The following is a 24,097-nucleotide window of genomic DNA, read 5'->3' on the forward strand; positions in this document are numbered from 1 at the left end:
TATGCTCCGGGCGTCAAGTGGCCTTGGGCGAATCCTCAATCGCAACACGGGGTTTCCTGTCATTAATTGTAGATGAGTGTACTGAATAGAATTCTTGAGACACCAAAGTGCGGGCGCGCCCATGGCCATTGTGAAAGTGTACTGTACATCAACATTGCAAAGTCGAAGATACGCTAACAATTAACGAATATTGTGGCGGCTGTACCCTGCCGTGCTGGTATTCCCGCATTGCTCCTCGCTCACGACGAATACAGTTCGTTGTGGTAGCCCTGTCCGTCTTGGTTCAGGGGCATACCATACCGAATATCGTTTTCCGATTAACCCCCACAGGACGAACAAATGCCCAAAATCAACTACTCCAAAGCCATCTAGACCACCATCGCCCGCTAATACCACCGCGTGTCCGCCATATTGGCGCTGGGGCTGAGGAAGGCGTCAATGTCCCCCATGCCCTCCGTCTCGAGCGTGTTCATGAGCTCCATTTGCTGCGACTGCGTCAAGCTTCCCTGCCGACCGGGTGGTACATACGAAAACGGGCTCATGGTGTCGAATCCCACACCCATGCCCTGCAAGCCCAGTCCGGTGCCGGCGCTCTCGGCAAAGTTGTTGGGCATCGCGTCGTTGAAGAAGCCGCCGCTCATTGGGCCAAAGTTATATGGCGAGATGAACGGCGCTGGAGGGGAGAACCAGTCGGCAGGGCTGGCGTTCGTCGGCAGCGGCTTTTGCTGGGGCGCGACCTGTGGCTGGTGATGGGCGCGGGGTGCCCCAAAGGTTGACATGGGTTGATGCTGCTGAGCCATGTACTTCGGCGGCGGCGACATGTTCGTCTGCATGGACATGACGCCTGGATCCCCGCCGACGTCAGGCACGCCGCTCTGGGCCGCATGCGCCATGCCAGGTGACGATAGGGTGGCACTTGGCGTTGTGGAAGATACTGTGCCTGCTGGGACCGATTCGGGAGGCGTGGGAAGTTGGCTCGAGGCTTGATCAGACGGCACCCCATGGCCGGGGTTGATGCTAGAGGCGCTCATGCCATCTAAGCCAGCATCGCCAGAAGGCGTGGAATCGGGCGGAAAGTACGAAAACCGCCGGCCGTTGGAGTCGCTGGCAGGGTTGCGGAATATGGAGTTGGATCGAAAGGTGGGGTGGGATGGGAAGTTGGGATCGAAAGTATATGTGTTCATAGACTCTGGCGGCGAGTCGAAGACGAGGCTGAACTGAGGCGCGTCCGGGAAAGCTGCGTTGGCCGACTTGGCGTAGCCTTCGGGAGAAGCGCGCTGGTCGGCCACCGAAGGAGGGCTGGCAAAGGAGAACATGGGCTGTTGGGCGTCAGCGTCGCGCAGGTCGTAGCTCTGCAGGCACGCCTTTGAGATGATGCCGTAGAGCTCGGATGTGTACGCCGTGTCGGGCCAGCGTTCGACGCACTTGTCCAGCGACATCAGGGACATGTTGACCACGGCCTCGACCTCCTCCTTCGGGTGCTGTCTCCGCACCTCGAGATACGACGTGGACCAGAGAATGGCATTGAGGGCGGCGTTGAGGGTGAGCAGGAACAGCCATGTGATGGAGACATTGCCTCCTTCAATCTGCTTTTGGGACTGTTTGAGGACATATGCGGCGCTCTCGAAACAGATGTTTGCAGCCTGGGGCGAGGGCTTGGGCACCTGCGGCGATGGTCTGTACATGACAATGCGCATCTGGTGATAGAAGCCGGTGAACCTGTGGACGTGGTCAGTAGGCAGCATTGCAGTCGATCTGATGTCCCTTACCAAAGCTTGAACCATTGCGGGTTCGCCGGTGCCGCCTCGAGCCAGTCCTTCAACTTTTGCTCCATGGCCTTGTACCAGGGATGCATGTCGTTCTTGAGCTCTGGCCTCTTCTTCTCGTACAGGACCCTCTTGATCTCGGCCTGGAGGGCCCGTGCCCTGTAAATGTGAATGGCGATGAGCTTGCGCTCACTCGGTGGCCCCGGCAGGATGCCGTTGGGGGTCACGTTTTCGTCCTCGACATCGGCGAAGAACTTGGCGTCCATGCGGTCGTCGCCCCTTGCAAAGCCACTGGGCCGGCCCATGTGATACGAGAGACCAAATTCCATGGTGGCCACGATCCAGCCAAGGCGGCGGCGCATGTCAATCGTTTTCGGATCCAGTTCACTGGCATTGATTGGGTTCTCATCCATCAGCATCTCTTGCTGGCAGATGCGCGTGGCAAAGCCGACCACGTAATACACGGGTGTTCTCGTGGGTGTCTGCAGCGAGTACTGGCCGATCAGGATGAGACACTGCAACGTCTTCAAGTCCCTCGGGCGGATAACGGCCTCGGCATACTGCATGGCGGCCACGTAGTAGCTGTCTGCCAAACCGGCGTACTGAATCTCGAGCTTTTGCATGCTAATGGCAATGACAATGCGCACCGTGAAGTTTTTGTACGGGTCTGTGTCACCGTTGTAGACGTCTTGGAGATCTTGGTCAAAGTCCTTTTCATGCAGGACCGGCCAAAACAGTTGCGCTACGATGACTGATCAGCAATGAACGCGCAAGGTGCGGGCGTGCATGTAGCTAGACTCACACTTTTGCTTGTAAACCTCGACCAGCTTGTCGGCAGTCTCGCGCTTCGGTAGACCCTCGGCGGGGTGATCGCTGACCATTGGATAACTCTTCTTCCTGCCGGCGCCAGGGTCGGTCATCTGGATGGACTGCATCCGCGCTTGGCTCCTCGCGCGCACTTCGGGTATGAGGTCCGAGATGCGCTGGGAGTCCGTGTAGCGCTTGGCCTCCTCCATAAGGAGGCGCGACATGGCTATCCCGCTGCTGGGACCGAGATACCGCGGGGTTTCGTCACTGGCCTTGAGGCGGATCATACGGCCAGGGCGAACAATGTCTTCGTTTGTGCGCGGGTAATCGTTCTCGTCATTGGTATACTGCGCAATCTCGGCCTCGAGGGCCCTCACGCGGTCTTGTAGTTTGATGACGTAGTAGCGATTGATCTTCTTGCCCTTTGTAGTGTCAAGGTACTCGCAAGTCGACCCGGATCTCTCGCAGGGAAGGCAGCGAGGCAGCGTGGGATCGCATCTTGTCTTTCTCTAAGCGACTGTGAGCGTGGCGCGCATGGCAAAGCGGTGGAGCGGGAACCATTACCTGGCGGCAGCGGCAGCACGCTGTTAAAGTATGAGCCACACGTTGACCGGAGCCATCGTCGTCCGAAAGCTCGTCCCGGGACGAGGGCGACTTTTGCGGGACGTAAGCCAGGTTCTGCTGCGGGAGAACCCCCGCAGGGCCCTGGCGAAAGATGTGCGCCGGATCCATGAGGAAGTCTCGCCTGGCTGGCGGCCCGTGGTGCTGCGTACGCGGCCACGACCAAAGCCCAAGGAAAGTCAACAAGTCGGTCGACAGGCGCGGTCAAGGACAAGGTGACAGGATATCGGCAGTCATGGGGCGCAGAACAGATAGAGGCAGGTGGACAAGACGGCGCAACTGGGCGCAAGATGGGCGAGGGTTCCGTCGAGCCTGTGTATCGAGACGCTGCCGGCGCCGAGGAGTCGGACTGGGATTGCGGCAATCGCAACTGGTATAGCTTGGTCCCAGCCGCGATGTCGGATACACGAAGTGTGTCGGTATGGAGGGCTCGTTGTCGCTGGTCGGTCGGGCGCGGAGTGGTGGAGGGGAGGCGAGGCGGGCGGGCGTCCAAGGTTCAGGCTCGCAGCGGCAGCGCTGGGCGGACGGGCTTCAAAACAGAACACGATGGGCGGTAGATGACAATGGCGAGGCGGGGTCCAAATCTGCCGCGGTGGAAAAGCAGTCGCCCAGTCCGCTCGGGTGCTCTTGGCCGTTTTGTGGAGGAGACGAAATCGCGGACAGGCGTCGTCGTACAAGTGGGATGTTGGTGAGATGGGGCGGGGCGGTCGAGTGAGCGAGCGAGCGCGGAGGGTACGAAGTAATAGGCGGGCGATTACTTGCAATTACGGCGGCCCGACGCAGCGCAGCGGTTCGCGGATGTCGACGCCCCCCGATAATTAACGTGCCTTGTCCGTACGAAGCACAGCTTTTGCCCGGCCACCAAGAATTGTTGCCTTAGTCACCACCACACCTGACCTACTAGGTACCAAAGGGGCCTCCTACAGTGGACTGTAGGTCTTATGTACCATCCACCAAGAGACGGACGGACAGCCGGGGGGAGGGGGGCCTCCCCGGTGTGTCTTACACTCCGCCGTGCAGCGGGCAGTGCTGTCTGTGCTCCAGCAGGCTGGGCTGCGTCTACCGCCACAGAGGTGCCCAGGTGAGCCTGGCCTCCCTCGTCAGCGCTTCCCAGCGACCGCCGAGGGGCGAATTGGGGCACGGCGCGCCAGGGCCAGCGCCAAACTGACGTCCACCTCGGTGGTCGGAAGCTCTGGGGCAGGGGCACGGACCAAGCCCGAGTGCGGCAGGCAGGGCTGGGTCCGTTCAGGCGCGTTAGGCGAAAGAGGGCTGGCCATGTGGAGCGTTGGAGATCGGTGGCTTGCAGGTTTGCGCGCGCTCTTCAGAGATGGACGGGGCTGGTGACTATCTCGTTAGACGACGGTGATATGTACTTGCCGTTCGTAGTCTCGCGGCGCTCGTGATCGGTACTCACTCTGCTTGTAAGCGAGGGTCCTTGACCGAGGTGTCCATTCGAAAGTACTTTGCGTTTTGCCGTATGATGTACAAAGCCATGGACGCCCTTGTCACACAGGGGCAGACGCGGGCGTGCCTGGAGCGTGGGCTGTTGGTGCGAGGACTGATGAGAGGCACAGGGGCTCTGGAAGTTGAGCGGCGGCCAGCCCGACGGGTGTCCCCGTGAGCCTGCCCTGTACGAAGTATCGCGCCCGTATGCAAGATACAGTAAGGCAAGGTAAGGTAAGGCCAGGCAACGCGAGGCAACGCGAAGCAGGCGAGCATGCAACGATGACTGCAAATTACGCCAAACAACGTAAGCTTTGGGCATGCATGCTCCTGCATCGCCTTGACCGGGCGGCGCGGCGCGGCGCTCAGAGGTGGAGGATGCAGCGTGATGCTCGTACGAGGACAATTGTCAACGATGGCGACGACGGGCAGGCGCAAAGCAAAGCCCGACGCGGCGCCTACCTCATTAATTACATTGCTAGATGGCGTCGGATAAGGTAGGTCAGGAGCAAGCTACCTTCCTGGTCGGCACTCGGCAGCTTTGGCGGCAGCGCGAAGCAATCGCGCCTTCCGTGGTGTTGTGTGCCCACTGCCCACCGCGGGCGTGCCCACCTCATCTTGGAAGTTGGCGCCTTCCCCGGTAAGCAGTGATTGAGTGCCGCCCTGCCGCGCAAGCGGAGATAGTCATTGCACGTACCCAACACTGGAAACCATCCCAGTGGTTCCTTCCTGCCCGTCATGAGCAAAACCCACCATGCCGTCCCGCTCGCTCCCGTCCAGCTGCAGCTCCAGGTCCGGGGGGCGGAGGGAAGGCGCGCCGGGCATTTCGGTGCATTCGGGGCCCTCAGGTCAAGGGGTGCAGCAGGCCGATCTTGCCATGGTTGGACGACGCACCATGGAACTACTCGTACTGACCTACGGAGCAAGGGAGTCTCAGCCGAGCAGCCAGCTGAGGTAGGTACGTTTCGAGGACGCACGCGTGGCAGCCAGCCTTGACGAGGGCCAGGTTGGCTTGGCAAGAAGGCAGGAAAGGTAGGTTATTCCGCAGTACCTTCCATAAGTACCTACAGTACCACTAGTAGTAACGAGTACCTACCTAGCCACGACCTCTGCAGTCGCACCAGGCGGTGTCGTGTGAGTGGGTTGAGGCTTCCTAGCCGGAAACCCTATTTTCTAGAACCGCCGCTGGAGCCTCCAGCCTCGCCGCGGCCTCGTCTCGTCATAGGACGACGGCGTCGAAGCCACGGCGCTGTTGCCGTCCGCTGTCGCTCGACTGTCAAGAGCACGGCGTCGTCCCGTCGACGCTCTGGCCACCGCCGGCGCCGCCGGCGTCTCTATCTCCGCGTCTCGCGTCCGAAGCTGATGTCGGGGCGGCGGCACGCACGTCCAACAGGCCAGCTGGAGCGAGCCCGTCTGTCAAATCTGCATATCCGAGACCCCTGCAGCGTCCCGGCGTCCCGGCTCCGGGAGCGCACGAGTCCAGGGCATCATCTGGAGCCTGCCCATGTACATGCCATGACATGGCGGGCGTCGGCCATCCGACGTACGAAGTGGTGTTTGGGGAGGAGCTGACGCGACTGGAGTATCTCACCCCGGCCCAGACGTCGACGGCCGTGCCCGAACCTGTCAGCCGCGTCTTGTCTCGTCTCGTCTCGTCGTCGCGCCCTTGCCAGGTTGCCCGATTCGGAAGCCCGAACTGCAGGGAAGAATCGCAGCTAGAGAGGCTGTGGGTGGGTGGCCTAGATCGCAGGGACCTACATTACCTTGCCCCATGCGCACCGCCAAGCGCCTGGCGCTCACCACACCATGCCTTGCCAGCTGGCCTGCCTGCCTATGGGGACGGGGTTTATAATACTAGGCGTCTACTATTAATTAACATACTACTAGGCGACTATCAGGTCTAGTAAGTACCTAGGTTAATGAGCAACGATCTCACGGCCCGGCAGTCCCGACCTCACTCGCCTGGGGGCAGTCCGGCAGCAGCAGCGCTGGCCTTGCAGGGACTGGCGAGGCCACTGGAGGGGCCTTCCACAGTGGCCCGTGGGTGGGTGCGTGCTGCCCGTCGCTAGCCAGCCCGCCCACCCGCCGCCGTGCCTCCAGAGCTGCAGGTGCCATACCCTAGCCGCTGTGCCCGCCAGCCAAGCCTCGCCCTAACCGCTTCGCCTGGAGCCCGACCTGCCCCAAAATGTACCTAGCAAATACCCCGTACCGACCCCAGCGCCATCCCGAACGGAGCCTCGACCCGCTGCACCCGCCGCCGCCGCCGCACCCTCACGAACCCACCGCCCGACCCTCGTTCAATCAACGCCCCCTTTCTCTCCCCCCTCTGCGCCGCAGCTTTCACCGGGCAGGCGACAGGCTACGGACAGTGCTGTGCTGCCTCACCAAATAACACGCTGCCAGGCCAGCCCGTCGGTTCGTCTGGTTGGCCCAACCGCGTGGCACCAGTCCCCCCCTCCACTTCGACTCCATCCGCTGCCAACTGGCGTCGGCTCCGGCTCAGTAGGCGCGTCATCTTCATCATTGCAGCTGCACATCATCGCTTCGCGACGCACTTTCGGCAGCTCCGTCGCCAACCCTCTCTCTTGGGCCGAGCTGTTCCAAGCGTCAAAAGTTCGCCGTCCCTCGCCAGGGCGACTCGCCTCGACAGACGCTGCACCGTGCGACGACATCACCATCGCTGAAGCCCCTCCATCAAGCGCGAGCGCAAGCGGCGCCATGCCCCGCACCAGCTTCTCACGGAATCCTCTCCTCAGGGTCTCACGGCCCGTCTCAGCCTGCTCGCGATGTGAGTCCCAGGCACTAGCCCCCCGTGCGCGTCCTGCTCCTGACATCCTTGCCATCAGGTCGGCTCGCCAAGGTCAAGGTGAGAGCCATCAGCCGTCGCCACGCGCGCCAATCCTTGTTGCCGACCGTTGCTGACCGGTATACCGTCAGTGTGACGGCAAGCTGCCTGCCTGCACTGCCTGCGAAAAGGCAGGCCGCCAGAGCGAATGCTCCGCTGCCAACGACCAATTTGCGCGCGGAAAGGAGCGCAGGTAGGTCCAGCATCCAGCCCGCGCGCCAACGTAGCCCGCTAACGCCTCTCGCAAGCTATGTCGCGGCACTGGAGCTGCGCATCGAAAAGCTTGAAAGACGGCTGCAATACGCCAAGTCGCGCAAGGCCTCGGTCGCCCTGCATGACCCAGATGCTTCCATTGCATCCGAAGTTGACAGGAGGGACTCGCTCGCCACCATCCGTGCCGCCATCCATCGCAAGGCTGCCAAACACCGCGAGAATCACGATGTTAACTCCATCGTCTCGGATTTTGGATCTTTGTGCGTCAGCCATGGTTGTCAAGCCGCCACGTAAGATGCTGACTCTGGGTTCGCTACAGGTCTGTTGATGCCATGACCCGAGACTTCGAGCCGTCGGCCAGCAACATCACTTTTGCGAGGCTTGTTCTGGCTGCAACCACCAATGACGATATCCCGGAACCTAGGAAGCCCGATTTGCCCCCCAGACAGGCCGCCCAGGATCTCGTTCAGGCCTTCATGGTGGGCGTTTACTCGCTATTCCCCTGCTTCTCGGAAACGACTCTATGGGCTATCCTCGACGACGTGTATCAACAGGACCGCCGCATCGTCAAGGACTCGGACTATTGGCTCATGTACATGGTGCTCGCCATCGGCGCCACAGTCCAGAGCCAAAGGATCAACGACAGCTACTATCGCCAGGGCATCGACTTCGTCTCAAAGGCTTTGAGCCACGCCGACAAGGCACTCGCCCCGGGATACATAACGCAGATCCAGTCACTGCTGCTTCTCACCATCTACTCACTCCTGGATCCCACGCACTTCGACAGCTGGCACCTCATTGGCTTCACCACGCGAGCAGTCGTTGACCTGGGCCTTCACCAAGACCCGCCATCGTCGTCGGTGTCGGACAAGTCCGCCCTAGATATGAGGCGCAAAATCTTCTATTGCACTTATGCGTTAGACCGGTGAGCACAATTTCTCCGTCCCTATGCCAGGCGATACTAACCATCGAAACTGCAGCGTCATCAGTATGGCTCAGACCCGGACGTTTTCCTTTACCGATGAGTCCGTCAATGTTAAATTCCCGGAGGTCGGAAACGCGGGCCGCAAAGAATCGCCTTCGGAGCCAATTTTGGGGCCACAGTCAGCAGACCAGGCTCTACTCCTGTTCCAGCTTCGCCACGCGCAGTCATGCTGGTATCAAGAACTCTACCAATCAAGGGCACCGCCACTTGCCAACCCGATAGGCTTTCTGTGGCAGATATGCCTGGATATGAGGGACTGGGGTGAGAAATTGCCCGGAACCCTCTCAGCAGGCACACGACGCATGTTTGAGCAGGAGCTTTGGTACAGCTATGTCTACTGTCTCGCTCCATCGTCCAGAGCACCCGAGCTCAGCAGCTATCAACGGAAGCTCATATTTGAATATTCCCTTGCCTACCTCGACAGCATGTACGACACAGCACATGCCGGGCTGAGTCAGGCGTTCTATACGTATCTGGATGCGTGGAAGGTTTACTTCATGGCCAATCAGTTCATCGCGGCACTCAATGATCCTGAAGATCTGGTGCTGTCTGGAGTCCAGATTGCCCCTCCGGCAACGTTGCCGGGCTCACCACCTGCTCCCCCGATTCCGCGTCGTCACCTGCCACAGGGCAACCCAGCGGACGAAAACCTCAAAAGGAGTATATGGTGTCTCGAGCGGATCCCTCAGACACTAGGCATATTCGGCACGCGCTGGATGGATGCGGAAGGGCTGAAGAACCACGTCGAGGAGAGTGTTGGGCAGACGCTCGAGCGCCTGAAGAAACGACAGCGAATGCAGACGGCAGCACAGCAGCATCCGGTCCAGTACCAGATGCACCAAGCCATGGCTCCGCAGATGCAGGGCCAGATGATTGACATGAGGTGGGCTGGGGTTGATCCGTCGCAGATGACGCAGGGTGGAGGAGGAGCACCTCGCTGAAGGACTGGGGGTGGCCCCCTTTTTGAGGTTGGTTTGACGTGTGTGGCCACGATGGCGTTTGGACATGGCGTGCCGGACGGACTGTGGGGGACCGGTCAGTAGATATACCCTTTCTGATAGATGTACATCAACAGCGGTGCGTTCAGACAGTCCTAGTGCATGCTCGCTCGTGCTGTCTACCTGTAAAAATCCGGCGTCGGGCCGTTCATTGTATCTTGCACAATCACAGGTTGTCTTTTTTCCGAGTACTCAAGCAGTCACTCCCAACAAGCAGGTGGGCGCATGTGACACCATACCTCTTTTTGCATCAAGCATCTAATATGACTCCGGCCTAACCCAAGGGGCCTGCGACATCCCCCATTCCGCCGCCCCCGGCCCCCGTGTGTGTATTGTACAGACATGTGCGACTCGCAAGCGTGAGAGGGAAGCGAGAGCGAGAAAAGAAGAAGACGAAAACCAGATTCAAGAATTGTCATGCCCCCCCCCTTTCCCGAGACGCCGAAACTCGCCCAAACAACACCACGTCCCCCCCCCCCCCCCCGGCCCCCCGTTCTCTCCTCTTCTCTACTCTCCCCGAATAACCCCACCACCCCCTTTTTTCCACCGGAGCTGCTCTCAGACCTTTCCCCTTCTGCTGTGGACACTAGGTACATGTTCCATCTCGTCGGCTCGCCAGGGATTACGAAGCGAAATCCATCGAGGCAGCGAGAATCGTGGTGATGGTGGTGGTGGTGGGATAGCCACCGCAACAGGTTGCGTGACGTTGCGAAAGGGGGGGTTCGTTAAGAGCCGGCCTGCGTGCCGCCCACGCCTTCGTGGGGACGCGCCCATCCTTCTAGAACTTTTTCCCTTCTTGGACCAAGGACTGTCCTTAGGCAGCCCGGGCGTCTGCCAGGTGCAGGTTCTTGGTCTGCCGCGGGAGCCTGCGGTCGCGCTCGTACAGGTAGCCACAGTTGGCGCATAGGGTCTGTCAAGCGAATTGGTTAGCCGCCTGCACGTAGAGGGTCTTCGCGGTAGGGGGAGGCAATAGGTGGGGGGATGCCCCAGAGATGCATCTTTTGGACGAAACTCACTTTTGAGCCGGCAGGCCCGTCGCGAACCGCCCAGACGCTGGTTCCCCAGACGCGGCAGTGAGAACATCGCCACGTCGTCCTCTCGGCGTCGGTCAGGGCGCCGCCGCCGCCGTAGCCGCCTACGTCGGGCGTGCCACGACCGCCAGGCGTACCCCCGCGGCCGAGGGGACTCAGGCTGCGGAAGCGGCGCTTCTTCTTGGAACGCTCGCCTCGGCCCATGCGCTCCTCCTCGAAGTCGATGGCAGGCGCGCCAAAGGGCGTGCCGCCCAGCATGCCGGCCGTGGAGCTGAAGCGGGCCGTCTCGCGACGCAGGCGACGGACCTGGCGCTCGCGGTCGCCCTCGCGTTTCTCCATCTCCTCCTTGCTGAGGATCTCGACCTTGGGTTCCCAGTCGTCGGCCAGGTGGTCGGGGTCGTACCTCCAGCCGGACTCGGCGCCGTTGGCCGCGTCATTGGGCAGGTCCTGCTGCGCGCCACCCCAGCCGCCAACCAGGCCGCCGGCTTCGCAGGCCTCCTTCTTGAGGCGCAAGACGGCCTCGTAGATGGCGTGGGTCATGGCCGGAATCCATTCGCCCGTCAGTCCGAGGTCGGCGCAGGTGACTTTGGCGAACGCTTCGGCTGTGCCAGGAGGATGGAGGAGCGACCACTCAAACTTGTCCGTGTACAGCATGGATGCCAGGTTGAGGTTGAGGTTGACGACGCAGCGGTACGTGTCGTCGGGGTTGTAGTCGTCGGAGTCGGGAAGGATTGGTGTGGCTTCGGCCGTCACGTTGGGAACCGGAGTCGGCGTAGCCGGTCCCCCCGTCTGTGCTGGCGTGTCGGGCCTCGACAGACCTCTCGCCAGGGACATGGGGGAGTCTTCCCTCGACTTGAGCACAGCGCTGGCCCTGGGCGTGCTCACTGTGATGCCGTTGGTCGGGGCGGCAGCGGGCGTGGCCGCGGTGCCAGTCTGCGCTTGCGTAGGCGGAGGCGGCGCAGGGACCTGCTGTTCCGTATGGAACAGGGGGTGCAGGGCGACGCCGGCATACTCCTCGAGCTGGGTGCGGATCTGCCTGGATATCTCCGCAACGGCGCTGGCGCGATTCGGAAGGTCGAGGTCCTGGGCGAGGGTCTGAGCGAACTGGTCCGTAGTGATGAGCGTCTCGTGCAGGTTCCAGCAGAAGATGTCGCGCAGCTTGTAGGGGACCGTCAGCTCGCCCTGGCGGTACTGCGGCATAGACATGTCGACGGCGTTGGGGTTCGGCGGGGGGAAGGGCGCGGCGGGGATGAACTGGGGGACATCGAGGTCGATGCGGATGGGGATGAGGGTCAGGGGGAGGCTGGCCTGGGCGGCGTTCTGCTGGTCGCTCTTAACGAAGCGGTGCTTGCCCATCCAGTCGCGCCAGATGCCCTGGACGTCGACGGGCTCCCTGGTCTCCTTGCCGGCCCGGTCGATCATGGACTCGCGCGAGGCCGAGTCCTCCTTGCGCAGGCTGCGCAAGCCCGTGGGCCGGCGGCGGGGGTCGTCGCTATCGTCATCGAGGTCGTCGAAGCCATCCTCGGCGTAGTTGATGATGGTGGTGCCGCGCTTGGTGGTCCTCGAGATGGGGCCCGAGGGCGCACTCGGCAGCACGGGCGTCAGGAGGGAGTTGTGGTAGGCGCGCAGCCGCGGCGCGTACGTCGACTGGAAGGCCTGGGGTTTTGATCGCTCCATCGTGGCCGGCCGTCACTGCATGTCTCCCGGGAAAGGAGGACGGAGGGAGGGAGAGGCGCGGGGGGCGAGCGAGGCCCGGACACGCGCGCAAGGGAGCTTCTCGTGCCCAATTGTACGCGTGGGCGATGCGGGCCCGGGTTGTGCCCCTTGTCGGTGCGCGCGACGGTACGGCAGTGCGTTGCTTCGAGGCACGATGACGGCGTTTTGGCGATGGTTGATGGTTGATGGCGGCTGCGGGTGGGGGTTCGAGGCGAGGCAGAGATGCGAGCGAGGCTGATGGAGTCGCGACTCGGGCAATGCCATCCTTTTCTCAATCGCGCGTCGCTGGCCAAAAAAAATCGGCACTTGCCGTGCTGCAGCTGTCTGAATAAGCGGGGCGCACCAGAACAGTAGCATATACTGCTGGTTTTGGACTAGCCAGGTTTCCATTTACCCCGGCCGGGGACGTCACACTCGCTCCGACTCGCCTTCGAGTCTTGGGTATCCTACCGCCCATGTCCCCCTCACAGCTCCATACGGCAATGGCAATCAATCAAGCAAAATCTGTCTCGGTGAATTTGATTTCGAGTTTAATACTGTACCTCCGAGGCTCTATAGTGGCCTTGCCAAGCGGCGCGCAGCCACCAAAACGAAGATAGGCCCGGTGCACAGAATTGGGCACATCACCACTTGATGCATACAACTTCATGACCATTTCCCTGTTGCGATCATGTGCCGGTAGTACGTGGGCAGGTTTATTCCCGCTCCGTTGCTAATTCCTTCGCACCAAAGTATCAGTCCGCCTCCAAATCATCCAGGCCCGGTCCCTGAAGCATATGCGCCCCCCGTTGAGTCCCAGGTCCCAGCCACGACCATCACCCCTTCTCCCAAACCCGGTACCGAACAGGTGTTCACCAATCCAGTGTCATAGCACAGCGCTGCCTCCGTTGAACGTCTGCGCTAAAACGGCTTCTCTCCAACACTGTCGCCCAATGTCAGCTCAATCACGACTGTCAAGCCAGCTGGTAGAGCGCTACTCACATATTGCCCAGAGGAGAGAAGCGACAGACGTCGTAAACCTTGTAGGCCACTGAAATGCTATAGGCGCGAGCGCAGCCGATGGATGTCGTGTTGGACCACATGCACTGCGCTGCAAGTATTTGACTGCGTATCAGTACCCTGTGAAACGCGCAGTAGTGGTACGGCACGCGGCGAGACCACTTACACCAGTGCAGCCATTTTTCGTTGCCCGTGACGGGCTTGTCATCGTACAGCGGCGCTTGGCTAAGCCAGCCCTGCATGGCCGTCGTCACCGGATTGTCGTACTCGACGTCTCCCTGGCCGGATTCTCTATCGTAGATGTTCTCGCCCTGGTTCTGGCGATACTGGCTGGGGGCGTGAGAGAACTTGACCATGTCAGTCGCCATGGCGTTGGCCCATGCCTGAGCGTCGCTGGCCAGGTTGGCGTCCCAAGAGAGCTTTGGTACGCCCTTGGCTTGGCGGGCTGCGTTCACCATGGCGAAAGCGTGGCTGAGGTCCTCGTAGAGCGTGGCGGCGAGCGCTGAGCCCACGAGGAGGAGCAACGAGACGAGACAAGTGACCCGATGCATTCTGGCGCTGCAAGAGGTCGATACGAGGAAGACAGATCTGCCGGATAGCTTTCGTGGAATAACGTCGAAACCAAGATACGAAGTAGTTGGACGAGATCAGCAGCCAGGTCCGGAGAAGTGCGGGTTGGGGAAGAAAGGTCGAAGGCGAGGCAGAAACTCAACACCACGGGCGGGTATGATATACGGGCGAGCTTGGTGCCGTTACTCGAGTGAATCTCAGAGAGCTGCTTCCAGGTCGCCAGCAGGGGTTCCTTGAACAGAGGACATGAGGTCCTGCAACCGCCCAATTCCATCTGATTCACACCGTAGCCAAACTAGCAACCCGCGCGGGTTGCGACTGCACAGCGCAGATTCACGGGCTACCCAAGGTACGCTTGGACATGGGCATTTCCACAGCAGAAGCGGCAGCGGACGCGGACGCGGCCCTCGTTGTCTCACCCCACCCGGCACCGTCCCGTCCCAGCTGGGTGCTCTCATGTTGCGCTTTCTCGAACCGTCAGCAACGGCTCCTCGTACGATGAAGTCGTTCGAGTGTTGCGGACGCTCCTTCCCTGGCAAATCCTCACGCGTCCGCATGACTAAATCTTGGCTCTTGTTCAGGCAGGAAGCGTGCTCTCTCCCCGTCCTGCGCGCCTTCCATCTTGCTACCCTGAACGGCGGTTCCTTCCTTGCCTTGCTTAAAGACAGGGGAGATCAGCCGCCCATTTGCGTGTGTCAGGTCAGAAAAAGAAAACCTCTCATTTCACATCTTCCATCGAGGCGATGAGCATTTGCCAAAGGGTGTTTCATGATGTCACACGATGTTATTGATGCCATTCACCTTTCAAGTTACAGTCTTGCCAGGCCGTCGGCAAGAGTTGCACTAACAGCCCGGAGCCCCCAGTAAAACCAAGGGGTGCATGGGTTGGGCCCACAGCAGCGCAAGCCCAGCGATGCTGCGGCGCCAAGGCTGCCACTGACGTGCCATCGCACCAGCTTCTGGAAGCGCGCCCGAGATATGCAGTCCAGCGCGTGCACCTTCCAACTCGTCGCAAAAAATTTGACGACAGACCTCCAACGTCAAGCTCCAACACCATACCTCATCTCGCAACCGTCGCTAACAAGCAAGCTCTCGAGAGCCCGCGACAATCCTCTTTCCCGTCATGGCGTCCAAGTCGCTGCCGCTCCTGCGGCACTCCGCGCGCCTCCTCCCGCCGCTGCGACAATCATCCCCATCCGCCCGTCGCATCGCACAACCCGTCGCCGCGACGGCTCTCATCCCACGAACCCTCTTCTCGACGACGCCCCGACGCGCCGCGCACTCCATCCCCCGTCCGCCCCGGCGGCGCGTCAGTCCAGACTCCCACGCCGCGGCCGCCCCATCTGGCGCTGACACGCCCGCCTCCGAGGGCGCCCGCCCCGACGCGCCGTCGTCCGCCCCTGGTCAGAACCAGGCCTACTACCAGCTCTCCCTCACCTGCGTTCCCTGCGGCCACCGCTCCCACCACAACGTCTCCAAGCAGGGCTACCACGGCGGCTCCGTCCTCATCACCTGCCCCGGCTGCCGCAATAGGCACGTCATCAGCGACCACCTTGGCATCTTCGGCGACCGCTCCGTCACCGTCGAGGACCTCATGCGCGAAAAGGGCAACCTCGTCAAGAGGGGCAGTCTCGGCGAGGACGGCGACATCGAGTTCTGGCCCGACGAGGACGTATCAGCGACCAAGCCGGGCGGCTCGGCGTAGTTGTCCTCCTCGCCGTTCGCCCGCCCCGCCTCACGACCCGTCATGAAACCATGTAACAAAAGATCTACACAGCCCATCTACCCATGCGTTCAGCGCTACGCCTACCAAGCCATACCCTCGGTACCTCATTGTCAACGCCTTTTGCTTGGACACCTCCACTGCAGCCGGACACTACGGCACAATTTCTGTTTCAAGATGTCGTGGTTGTCATGTATGTCTCTATAACACCATGTATAATAACTAGATGGGCCCCCAACGCCGCAGGGCCATGCACAAAAAGATGAAGCCCTTTTTTTTCCAATCCAAAACGCCGCCCCGATGCATGCTCGTAACGTGTCGACGAGGCTACCACCCCTTGTATGACTGCCGCGCCTGCTTCTGCTCCCTGGACCGCACCTTGCGGCGGTCCCTGTTCTTTTCGAACTTCTTGCGCTTGTCCCTGCCATACTTCTCTGGCTGCGCAATCGCCTCAATCTTGCGCTTGGCCGATCTCTGCTGCCGCCTCGCCTTGACCTCCTCGCGCACCTGCATGAGCACCGTGCTGTACTCGCTCGTACCAAACTTCTTCTGCAGCGAGTCCATGAGGATCTGGGCCCGAGTCTTGACGCCCTCGAGTTTGGTCTTGAAGAGCTCGTCGTTGCTGAACGGTGTCGGGATGGACGGATCCGTGAGCTGCGCCAACGGCGACAGGATCGTCTTGAGCGACGGTCGCGTCTGCTTGAGGGAGCGTCGGCGGAATATCGTCTCCATGATCTCCATGGCAGCAACCTTGCCGTTGATGGCCATTGCCCGAGGGCGCACCTCCTTGCGCAGAATGTGGGACAGTCTCAAGAAGAGGTAGTCCAGATTCTTCTTCCGCTCATCGTCACCTTCTTCAGCATCCTCCGCATCTTCATCCTCCTCTCCGGCCTCCAGACCAGCCTCGTCCGCGACAGCCAACGTGGCTGGGAGGCAGGAGCCCAGGAATACCAGTACCTGCACGAGCTCCGAGGCGAGGGCCTCGTCCACCTCGTTGCCATTCAGCGTGCCTAGAGACACGCGAGCAAGGCGATATACGTCGTCGACAGTCAGCGTGAGCCCGTGCGAGCCCTCGATGGTCTCGCCAGATGAGGTGCTCGACTTTTGCTTTGCAAAGTCGACCAGATACGAGTTGATGAGCTTCACAGCCGCCAACTTGACGGTCGTCTGGGGGTGCCGCAGGCAGCCAGCGACGTCCGCCCACAGTTCCTCCCTGTCTGCCGACAGTGTCTGTGCGCGCATCGTCATGGTGAAGAGGCGAACAACCCCAAGCGTCGTCTCGACGAGTTGCTCGTCCATGACGCTCACATCCTCGGATCCAATAATACCTGCCGACTTTTCCAGCACTAGCTTGCAGTCCTTCGTGTTCTTTTGTGCATCATCGTTGGACTCGAAGTAGTAGCCGAAAACCTGCAGCGCAAGCCTGAGGACGGACGGGTTGTCGTCCTTCTCCAGCCAAGATCGTAGGAGGGTCAGGTACTTTTGCGTGCGCTCCTTGTCCGACTTGTGGAAGATCTCCTTCAGCAGCTCGCCCGCCGCGAGCTTACACTTGTCGCTATCGTCATTGGCGAGAACAAGGAAGAGGGGGAGGAAGCAAGTTCCCGCGACTTCTTGAACAAACTCATCCGATGACTTCATGAGCAGCAGGTGGATGACCTCCATAATGGACAGCCGGCCGCCTTCGCGTTTGTACTGGAGATTGGCAACGACGAAGTCGAGCTGCTTGCTCCAGCGCGCCTTTTTCTGCGGATATTCCTTGATGAATTGAAAGAAGGCGCCGCGGGCAAGATCTCGCGTGTCTTTGTCGTCGTTAAGTATCATCACTGTGCCAACGTGGTCCACAGTGTCGTAGACCAGTGCAGTCTCGATTCGCCGATCCAGGACAGATCGCAGGAAGTTGAATGTGACATGGCGGTACAGTGGCTCGGTAAAGTCATCCTTGAGCTTGCCCAAAAGCATGTCCACCGCGGCCTCCTTCACAACGACGTCTCGGCGGTCGCGAAGCACCACAGACAGCATCTTCAGGGCGGCCTGGGACAGGTCTGTGGTCGTGGAAGTCGACATCGAGATGCTCTTGGTTGCCTCCTTGACCGCTACCTTGTAGATGTTCTTGCCGTCGTCCGATGTGAAGGGGACCTTGACTATGACAGCAAGAAGGCGGAAGGCAGCAATTTTGACCTCATCCTCACCGTCCACAATGGCATCGCCCAGCATCGGGATGAATCCAGAAATGTTGGCTGGGGTTCTCAAGCTGTCGTGCTTCTTGAACATGGATCGTAGGATATCGAGAGCGAACCTGACCAGCTTGTATGTGTGCTTGGTGGTCTTGCCGCGCTCGCCGCTTTTCCGGGCTCCCTTCTGGACGAGATACTTCCGGATCCTCGGATCCAGCTTCTGGATCGTCTCCGGCTGCTGGGCCCGGTACGTTGCTTGGATGACTTCGTAGCAGAAGACGAGCGTATCCCGAGTCTCTGCTCCGGGGTTCTGTAGAAGGCCTGCACCGATACGGCCCATCAACGCATCAATCTTGCGTACCATCTTTAGATCGACCTTTTGCAGCAGGAGAGCTTGCAGAGGCTTAACCAGGTGGATGAGATGGGTGACCGAAGCATTCTTGGCCACCAATTCCATCGAGTCCTGACTTTTGCTGCTCTTAATCTCCTTCATCTGCGTGGTGTAGCCTTCGGCGTCCTTCTCCTGACCAATGACGCCGAAGATATCGTCCATGATGACGTTGACGATGGCCGGTAGACAGTGATCCAAGTCGCCAGGAGCAAAGGTGGGCACCGTGGCCACGAGAATAGAGTGCATCGTGTAGGAGAGGACGTGCAACTGGTAACCCCTGGTCAACGCGCCTCGCAGCTCCTTGAGAATGAAGCCGAAAAACGACGAGCCAAGGATGACCGCAATCTTTACCAAAGTATCTCGTGCCATGTCTCTGGACTCCCACGCCTTACTGCGTAGAATATGGCAGATATCCGTCAGGACACCGGCAAGCCTCTGGTTCATTTGTTCCGGAGGCAGGAGCTTTAGAAGTTTGACGACGACAACGCCGACGGGTACTCGGTAGCTGACCTCGGATTCGTCCTTCTCGTGGAGATGCTTGACAAGCGGAGGCAGGAAATAGTCCAAGACATCGGTAGAGAGCTGCGGAATCTTCGGGGCTGTCTGGCGAAGTCTCTTTGCATGAGCCGGTGATGCCTCTGCCTCAGCCACATCCATGGCCTCGGTCGCCGGATCGGCAACTGATAGAACCAGCGCGTCGGCGAATTTGCCCAGAAGCCTGACAGTCTGCTTCTGCGCTTCAGGCCTTGACTCGATATAGCTGATGTAGCGATGGAAGGTGGTCCGCCAATGGTTCCAGTGGAGAGACAACGCCAAGCTGCCGATAGTGGTTGTTGCTTGCGCGCCGAGACCGTGATCATCGCCCCCATCTGCTCGGCCGTACACAAAGTGTTCCAGCAGAGGAATGAAGAACTGGCCCAGATTTTGACTGCTCATCTCCTTGCTCTCGTTCGCTGACTGAAGAGCGTTGAGAGCCTCGAGCTGTCTCGCCGTCGCAGGGCTCAAGATATTGAAGAAGAAGGACGGCTCCGAAGAGTCCTCTTGACGGTCGGTCAGTAGACCACTGAGATCGGCAACGGGCTCCCAGTCCGGCATCATCGTCAACAAGAATCCAAACACTCGCAAGTTCTCTCGGCGCACAGTCTCAGATGGGTCTCGCGCGCCAGAGTAAATCGACGGCAAGAGGACTGCTCTCATATGCTCGTCGAATCCTTCAGCGAGGCTGCTGGTCGTGCACTTGGCCACGGTTTGAACAAAGCGGCGCATTCCGTCGGCAGAATTCGAGGACAGCACGCCGAATTCCTCGTCAACCTTGATGAAGAAGACCAGGTTGTGAAGAAGTGGCAGCCATTGCTTTGGAGTCCAAGGTACGTCACGCTCGGTTGAGATTGCCGTGAAAGACGCAAGTCGTCTGTCGTAGTCGGGCTCATCAAGCCGTCCCTCCTTGAACGAGTTCAGCTCTTTGCACAGGCTGGCGACCTCGGCTACCTCGGCATCCTGTTCGGATATGGCAATCATAGCCCGAGAGAGTGATTGGCGGTTTTCTCTGTCCTTGAAGTAGCTGAAGAGTGAGGAAAGCGTGTTGTAAACTTCGCCAAGCAAGGCCGGATCCTCTGCTGCGTCCGGCAGAGCAACGAACCTCTCCACAATGAGCAAGATTCTGCCCTTGATCTTTGGGTTGACTCGCCGCGGGGGCTGCTGGAGAAGGAAGCTACAGATCCTGATGACGGACTGCGCATTCTTCAAGTCCTGGAGGATGGGAGCGGATGCTAGAATCGTCTCCACGGATGCCTCGAGGAGGTCGTTGCTGATTGTCGTTGTCTTAACAACGGTAGATATGTTGACCAGCATTGCCTCTGCGTTCGGGTCGAGAAGCTCATCCTTGATGGCTTCGTTGAATTCCGACTCGTTCGCTGGCGCCAAAGCGAGCTTGACTAGGCTCTGCAGAATGCCGAGCACAAATATCTTGACCTCATCCTTTGTCTTCTCAATAGACAGGCATGTAATGAGCTTTGGCAGAACTCCTTCGGGTAGGCTCTTCCCATGGGGGCCGAGGAACAAGGCTGACTTGGGGAGGACCGACCACGTCGACATGAGCTGCAAAAGACCCGAAATGCCCTGTGTAGTCTCCACAGGGAGGTTCTCGAGTCTCGGGGCGACGACCTCCACCAAGATTATGTCCTGGTATGGATCCCACTGAAAACCCTGCGCATTCTGGAAGAGCGAGTTCAGGCACTTGATGCCCAGAGACCTCGTCACCCTTAGCAGGGAATGGTCACTGCTTTTCTCTTCGTGATCTTCGGCGTCTGCCGCTGACTCTGCGGCCGCTCCACCGAGGTGCCTGCAAGAGTACACTAAGCAGTAGAGTACCGTGTTGACAAGAGTATCCATGTAAGGATCAACGTTGGTACCGAGCTCCGAGATCAGGGACGAGATCATGTTGAGGAAACCCATCTGTTTGCGGACAGATACAATAGGGTCATTGAAGAGCTTCTCTCGCTGAGAAGCAGGGACAGCAACACGAACGTCCTTTAGCTTGCCAGCGGCAATTGCCAGGAAGCTGCCCATGTCTTCGACGGACAAGTTTCGCAGGACGGCCAAGCGCGTGGCTTGTAGCCCGTTTCTGCCACTTGCGGCTCCTTTTTTCGAGATGGTGCGACCGTAGAGAAGCCTCAGAAGAACCGGAAGCAGCTCCGGTCGGTGCTCAGTTTTGATGATATCGTCGCTCTGCAGGAATACTGCCAGCTCGTTCTTGAAACGGGCTTCATCAAGCAAGTACTCGAGGTTCTCTTGGTACGACTTGACTCCATCTTGCTTCCAGGCCAAGATGGCTTTGAGTGCAAGCTTTTGCACTTCGACATCGCCATTTTCCATCTGCTGAAGAAGTGCCTCGTACACCTTTTCGTGTTTGTATAGCACCCTGGGGTTGACAAACTGCGCGAAGACACCAAGCATAGCCTTCCGGTCGGCCAAAGACCAGGACGACCCTTCCAGAGAAGCCGGTTCCTCGGAGGTGACGTTGTCTGTTTCGTCCTCATCGAGAGCCCACGACAGGAAGTGCGGGACAAGCTGACGCGACCTCCTCTCCGCGATGGAGGGGGTTCCATTGAAGACCTTCAAAGCGCGTGCCCTTGCCGTCACAACAATTGGCTCGGCTAACTGTTGCTTTTCGTCGAATTCCCGTAGCAGCATGCCATCTGCCTTTTCCGTGAGGTCCAGAATGCTGCCGGCAGCTTTCTCTAGTCCTCCCAGCGCTGTGCATTCGAAGTCGGTGTATATCCGCCGTCCAGAACCGGCAAGTTCTGAATTGGGTGGTGTCCAGCGAGCAGACTGAGTCTCCAGCCACTGGAAGGCGATTGTAGCCACGGCGTCCTCACCGGGTTTGGTTTGCGTAATCAGCTGCAGGGCTTCCACGGCGTTATCCCAGACGGGTGACAGCTTGACAGTAAGCATGCCAAAAACAAATCGAGGGATACCCGTTCCAAGCCAGGAAGAGTGGTCGATGGAGGCGTATAATTGACCGAGCTTGCGCAGAAGCATGGCCATGGTCCTCGTGTTCTCCAGGGCCAACGGCATTTGTTCAACCTGGACCATGATATCCACGCACTCAGACGGGCCGTGGGTGACACCCATCTTTTTCAGCAGCTCCAAAGAGGCCAACCGGATATCATGAGACGGGGAGCTGAGGTTCTCTACCAGGGCCGTCACCACCGGATCCTCTTCCGACGCAGAGCCTTCACTCCCTGGACTCGATGATTTATCGTTGGACTGAGACTTGTCCTGCTGCAGACTCTCATACGCCAGGTAGGCTCGCAAGAACCCGACGGAGCGGCCGAATCGTGGCACGGCAGCGCGGAGAAGAGGGCTGAGCGTGGTGTCCACGGATCCAGAAGCCTTGCTCATACGAAGATAGGCGTGGAATCCTTGGCTGACGATGAAATTCACCTCGTCGGACGCCAGGGATGACGACGGGCGTAGCGCCAACTTGAGCTTCCGCAGAAGTAGTTCCGCGATACGAGCATTCGTCGACGGGTGCACAGCTGTGATCTCCAGAAGATGGAGGAGGCCGGCATATTTTGGCAGGCACCGGTCCCTCCATTCCTGCGGGTCCTTGTTGTACGGTCCACGCTCGGGGAAAGGCGAGATTTCCAGGCGCTCAAACTTTGACACAATCTGATCCTGCCAAGCCTGGGGCAGCTTGCAGCAATCCTTGTCGCCAATGGGTGGGAACGCCCTGTTCTTGATCATGCGCGGGAGGAGCACGCAAAGAACGTCCTCGTTCTCGCCTTGCGACCAGTGGGTTGCCACGAACCTGAGACGGATATTAGTACGGTGCGTTGAATTCTTTGACACAGCCGACTCACCTCTGAAACTCGGTTCGGAACAGACTTCCAAAGCGAGTTGCGTCCAGGTCGCAAAAGTATGAGCAGAAGGGAATGAACCAATACATAAACGGCCCTCGGGTAAGCGATTGGTTGAGCGAAGAAATGTGCGGTATCAAGGCGTCGATTGGGGCGTGGTGCCATATAATGGCGACTTTGGAGATGACTGCCGTCCAAAGTATATCGTTCTCATCCTGGCGGACGTCCTCATTCGCCTTGCCAGTGATTTTGAGGATCGAAATGAGCTCGAGGATAATGCGATCCCAGGCTGTGATCCGAGAGCCCCGGCGAACACCCGCCATGACCCCGAGAAGCTTGATGAGAGGCACCGTTTGCCACTGGGTGGGGGACTGTTGAATGCGCTCTCTTCTGGCCTTGATGCAGGTGAGGATGTCCTCTGCAGCATCACGGAACGTGTCCACGGTAGCGTGGTGTATAGTGCTCGTCAAAACACCGCAGACCACGTCGGTCCAGACAGTTTCCCTGGCCAACCTGCTCTCGTCTTCCGGAATGGCATCGATAAGAGTCGTAATGACAGCGCTGCCGACGGAGTGGATGGAGTACTCCGTCCCCTTTATGGACTCGGCGAACATGGTCATGATACCATCCTTGTAGAGAGTGAATTGGCGGTCTTCGGCTACGCTGCGAAGGTCGTGCCTGATATGCTCAACGAGCGGCACCAGAGCTGTCTCGCGGTGAGACGGGGCGGCGGCCTTTCTGACTAGGAAACTCATGGCCTCGGCGGCGAAACGAGCAATATGCTGCGGCTGCTTCGATTTGCCGAGGAGTGGCGCCATAACGTCGAAAGTCGGTCGGAGATCGGGGACAAGGAGCTTCGACAGGTACTTGAACAGGAAGGCCAACGCTCCAAATGTCCACTCAATAACCTCCACGTCCTGCGGCTTGCTGGCGATGGCGAGGAGCAGACTCAGGCTCTGCGAGTAGTATTTCTCGAATCGAACTCCCAAATCGTGCGCAAAGGCAGTCAAGAGGTCCAGGAGGGGCTCCAGAGCGTCTTTGTCTTGCAGGGAGATGTACTGGGCGAAGAGGCTCATGATCCTGTCCTCGAAATGCAGGATCTGGGCCAGGCTCTCCGAAAGCGGGAGGACATCCTTCTTGAAGCCGCAGAAGGGCTTCGAGATGTTGAGCTCCCCCCATTTTTGCAGGCCGTTTTGGAAATACGACGTCGTGGCCGACAGGTCCTCCGAGTCGAGGTCATGGCGTCGGACTTTGCGCAGCGGCTGCAGGGAATTGAACTTTGCGATCTTGGTCGAGAAGGACTCCCATCGGTGGTTTTTCTGGTGTGGTGTCGAGAACTTGTTTTTGCGCACCTTTTCGATGCGCCCAGACGTTTTGGACGGCATCGTGGCGGCAGGGCTCGGCAGACGGGGGGAGGAAGTTGAGGATGCAGACGGACGAAGGTCTTGCTTGCC

At 59.4% G+C, this 24,097-nt stretch overlaps 6 protein-coding genes across 6 annotated transcripts; 2 read left to right on the plus strand and 4 right to left on the minus strand.

Annotated features, from left to right (window-relative positions):
• Positions 1 to 386: 386 nt before the first annotated feature.
• Positions 387 to 3,305, minus strand: PLICBS_002389 (uncharacterized protein; the record flags this gene model as incomplete). The annotated part of the gene is made up of 4 exons (XM_018322044.2): positions 387 to 1,719; positions 1,770 to 2,508; positions 2,569 to 3,082; positions 3,138 to 3,305. The coding sequence occupies 4 exons, from the start codon at positions 3,303 to 3,305 to the stop codon at positions 387 to 389; spliced, it is 2,754 nt and encodes a 917-aa protein (XP_018179524.2).
• A 4,050-nt stretch (positions 3,306 to 7,355) lies between these two features.
• Positions 7,356 to 9,621, plus strand: PLICBS_002390 (uncharacterized protein; the record flags this gene model as incomplete). Its single annotated transcript, XM_018322045.2, has 6 exons — positions 7,356 to 7,425; positions 7,484 to 7,503; positions 7,575 to 7,675; positions 7,731 to 7,955; positions 8,015 to 8,620; positions 8,676 to 9,621. 6 exons carry the CDS (start codon positions 7,356 to 7,358, stop codon positions 9,619 to 9,621), a joined length of 1,968 nt encoding a protein of 655 aa, XP_018179525.1.
• An 871-nt stretch (positions 9,622 to 10,492) lies between these two features.
• PLICBS_002391 (chromatin structure remodeling complex protein sfh1) lies at positions 10,493 to 12,386 on the minus strand (the record flags this gene model as incomplete). Its single annotated transcript, XM_018322046.2, has 2 exons — positions 10,493 to 10,588; positions 10,695 to 12,386. 2 exons carry the CDS (start codon positions 12,384 to 12,386, stop codon positions 10,493 to 10,495), a joined length of 1,788 nt encoding a protein of 595 aa, XP_018179526.2.
• Positions 12,387 to 13,325: 939 nt separating this feature from the next.
• Positions 13,326 to 13,975, minus strand: PLICBS_002392 (uncharacterized protein; the record flags this gene model as incomplete). Its single annotated transcript, XM_018322047.2, has 3 exons — positions 13,326 to 13,347; positions 13,407 to 13,515; positions 13,591 to 13,975. The coding sequence occupies 3 exons, from the start codon at positions 13,973 to 13,975 to the stop codon at positions 13,326 to 13,328; spliced, it is 516 nt and encodes a 171-aa protein (XP_018179527.2).
• Positions 13,976 to 15,117: 1,142 nt separating this feature from the next.
• PLICBS_002393 (uncharacterized protein) lies at positions 15,118 to 15,699 on the plus strand (the record flags this gene model as incomplete). Its single annotated transcript, XM_018322048.2, has 1 exon — positions 15,118 to 15,699. One exon carries the CDS (start codon positions 15,118 to 15,120, stop codon positions 15,697 to 15,699), a length of 582 nt encoding a protein of 193 aa, XP_018179528.2.
• A 345-nt stretch (positions 15,700 to 16,044) lies between these two features.
• Positions 16,045 to 24,028, minus strand: PLICBS_002394 (U3 snoRNP protein; the record flags this gene model as incomplete). The annotated part of the gene is made up of 2 exons (XM_018322049.2): positions 16,045 to 22,594; positions 22,647 to 24,028. 2 exons carry the CDS (start codon positions 24,026 to 24,028, stop codon positions 16,045 to 16,047), a joined length of 7,932 nt encoding a protein of 2,643 aa, XP_018179529.2.
• Between the last annotated feature and the right edge of the window lie 69 nt (positions 24,029 to 24,097).

This window comes from Purpureocillium lilacinum, assembly GCF_023168085.1.
Source record: "Purpureocillium lilacinum CBS 284.36 DNA, scaffold_2, whole genome shotgun sequence".
In the NCBI taxonomy this organism is placed as follows: domain Eukaryota; kingdom Fungi; phylum Ascomycota; class Sordariomycetes; order Hypocreales; family Ophiocordycipitaceae; genus Purpureocillium; species Purpureocillium lilacinum.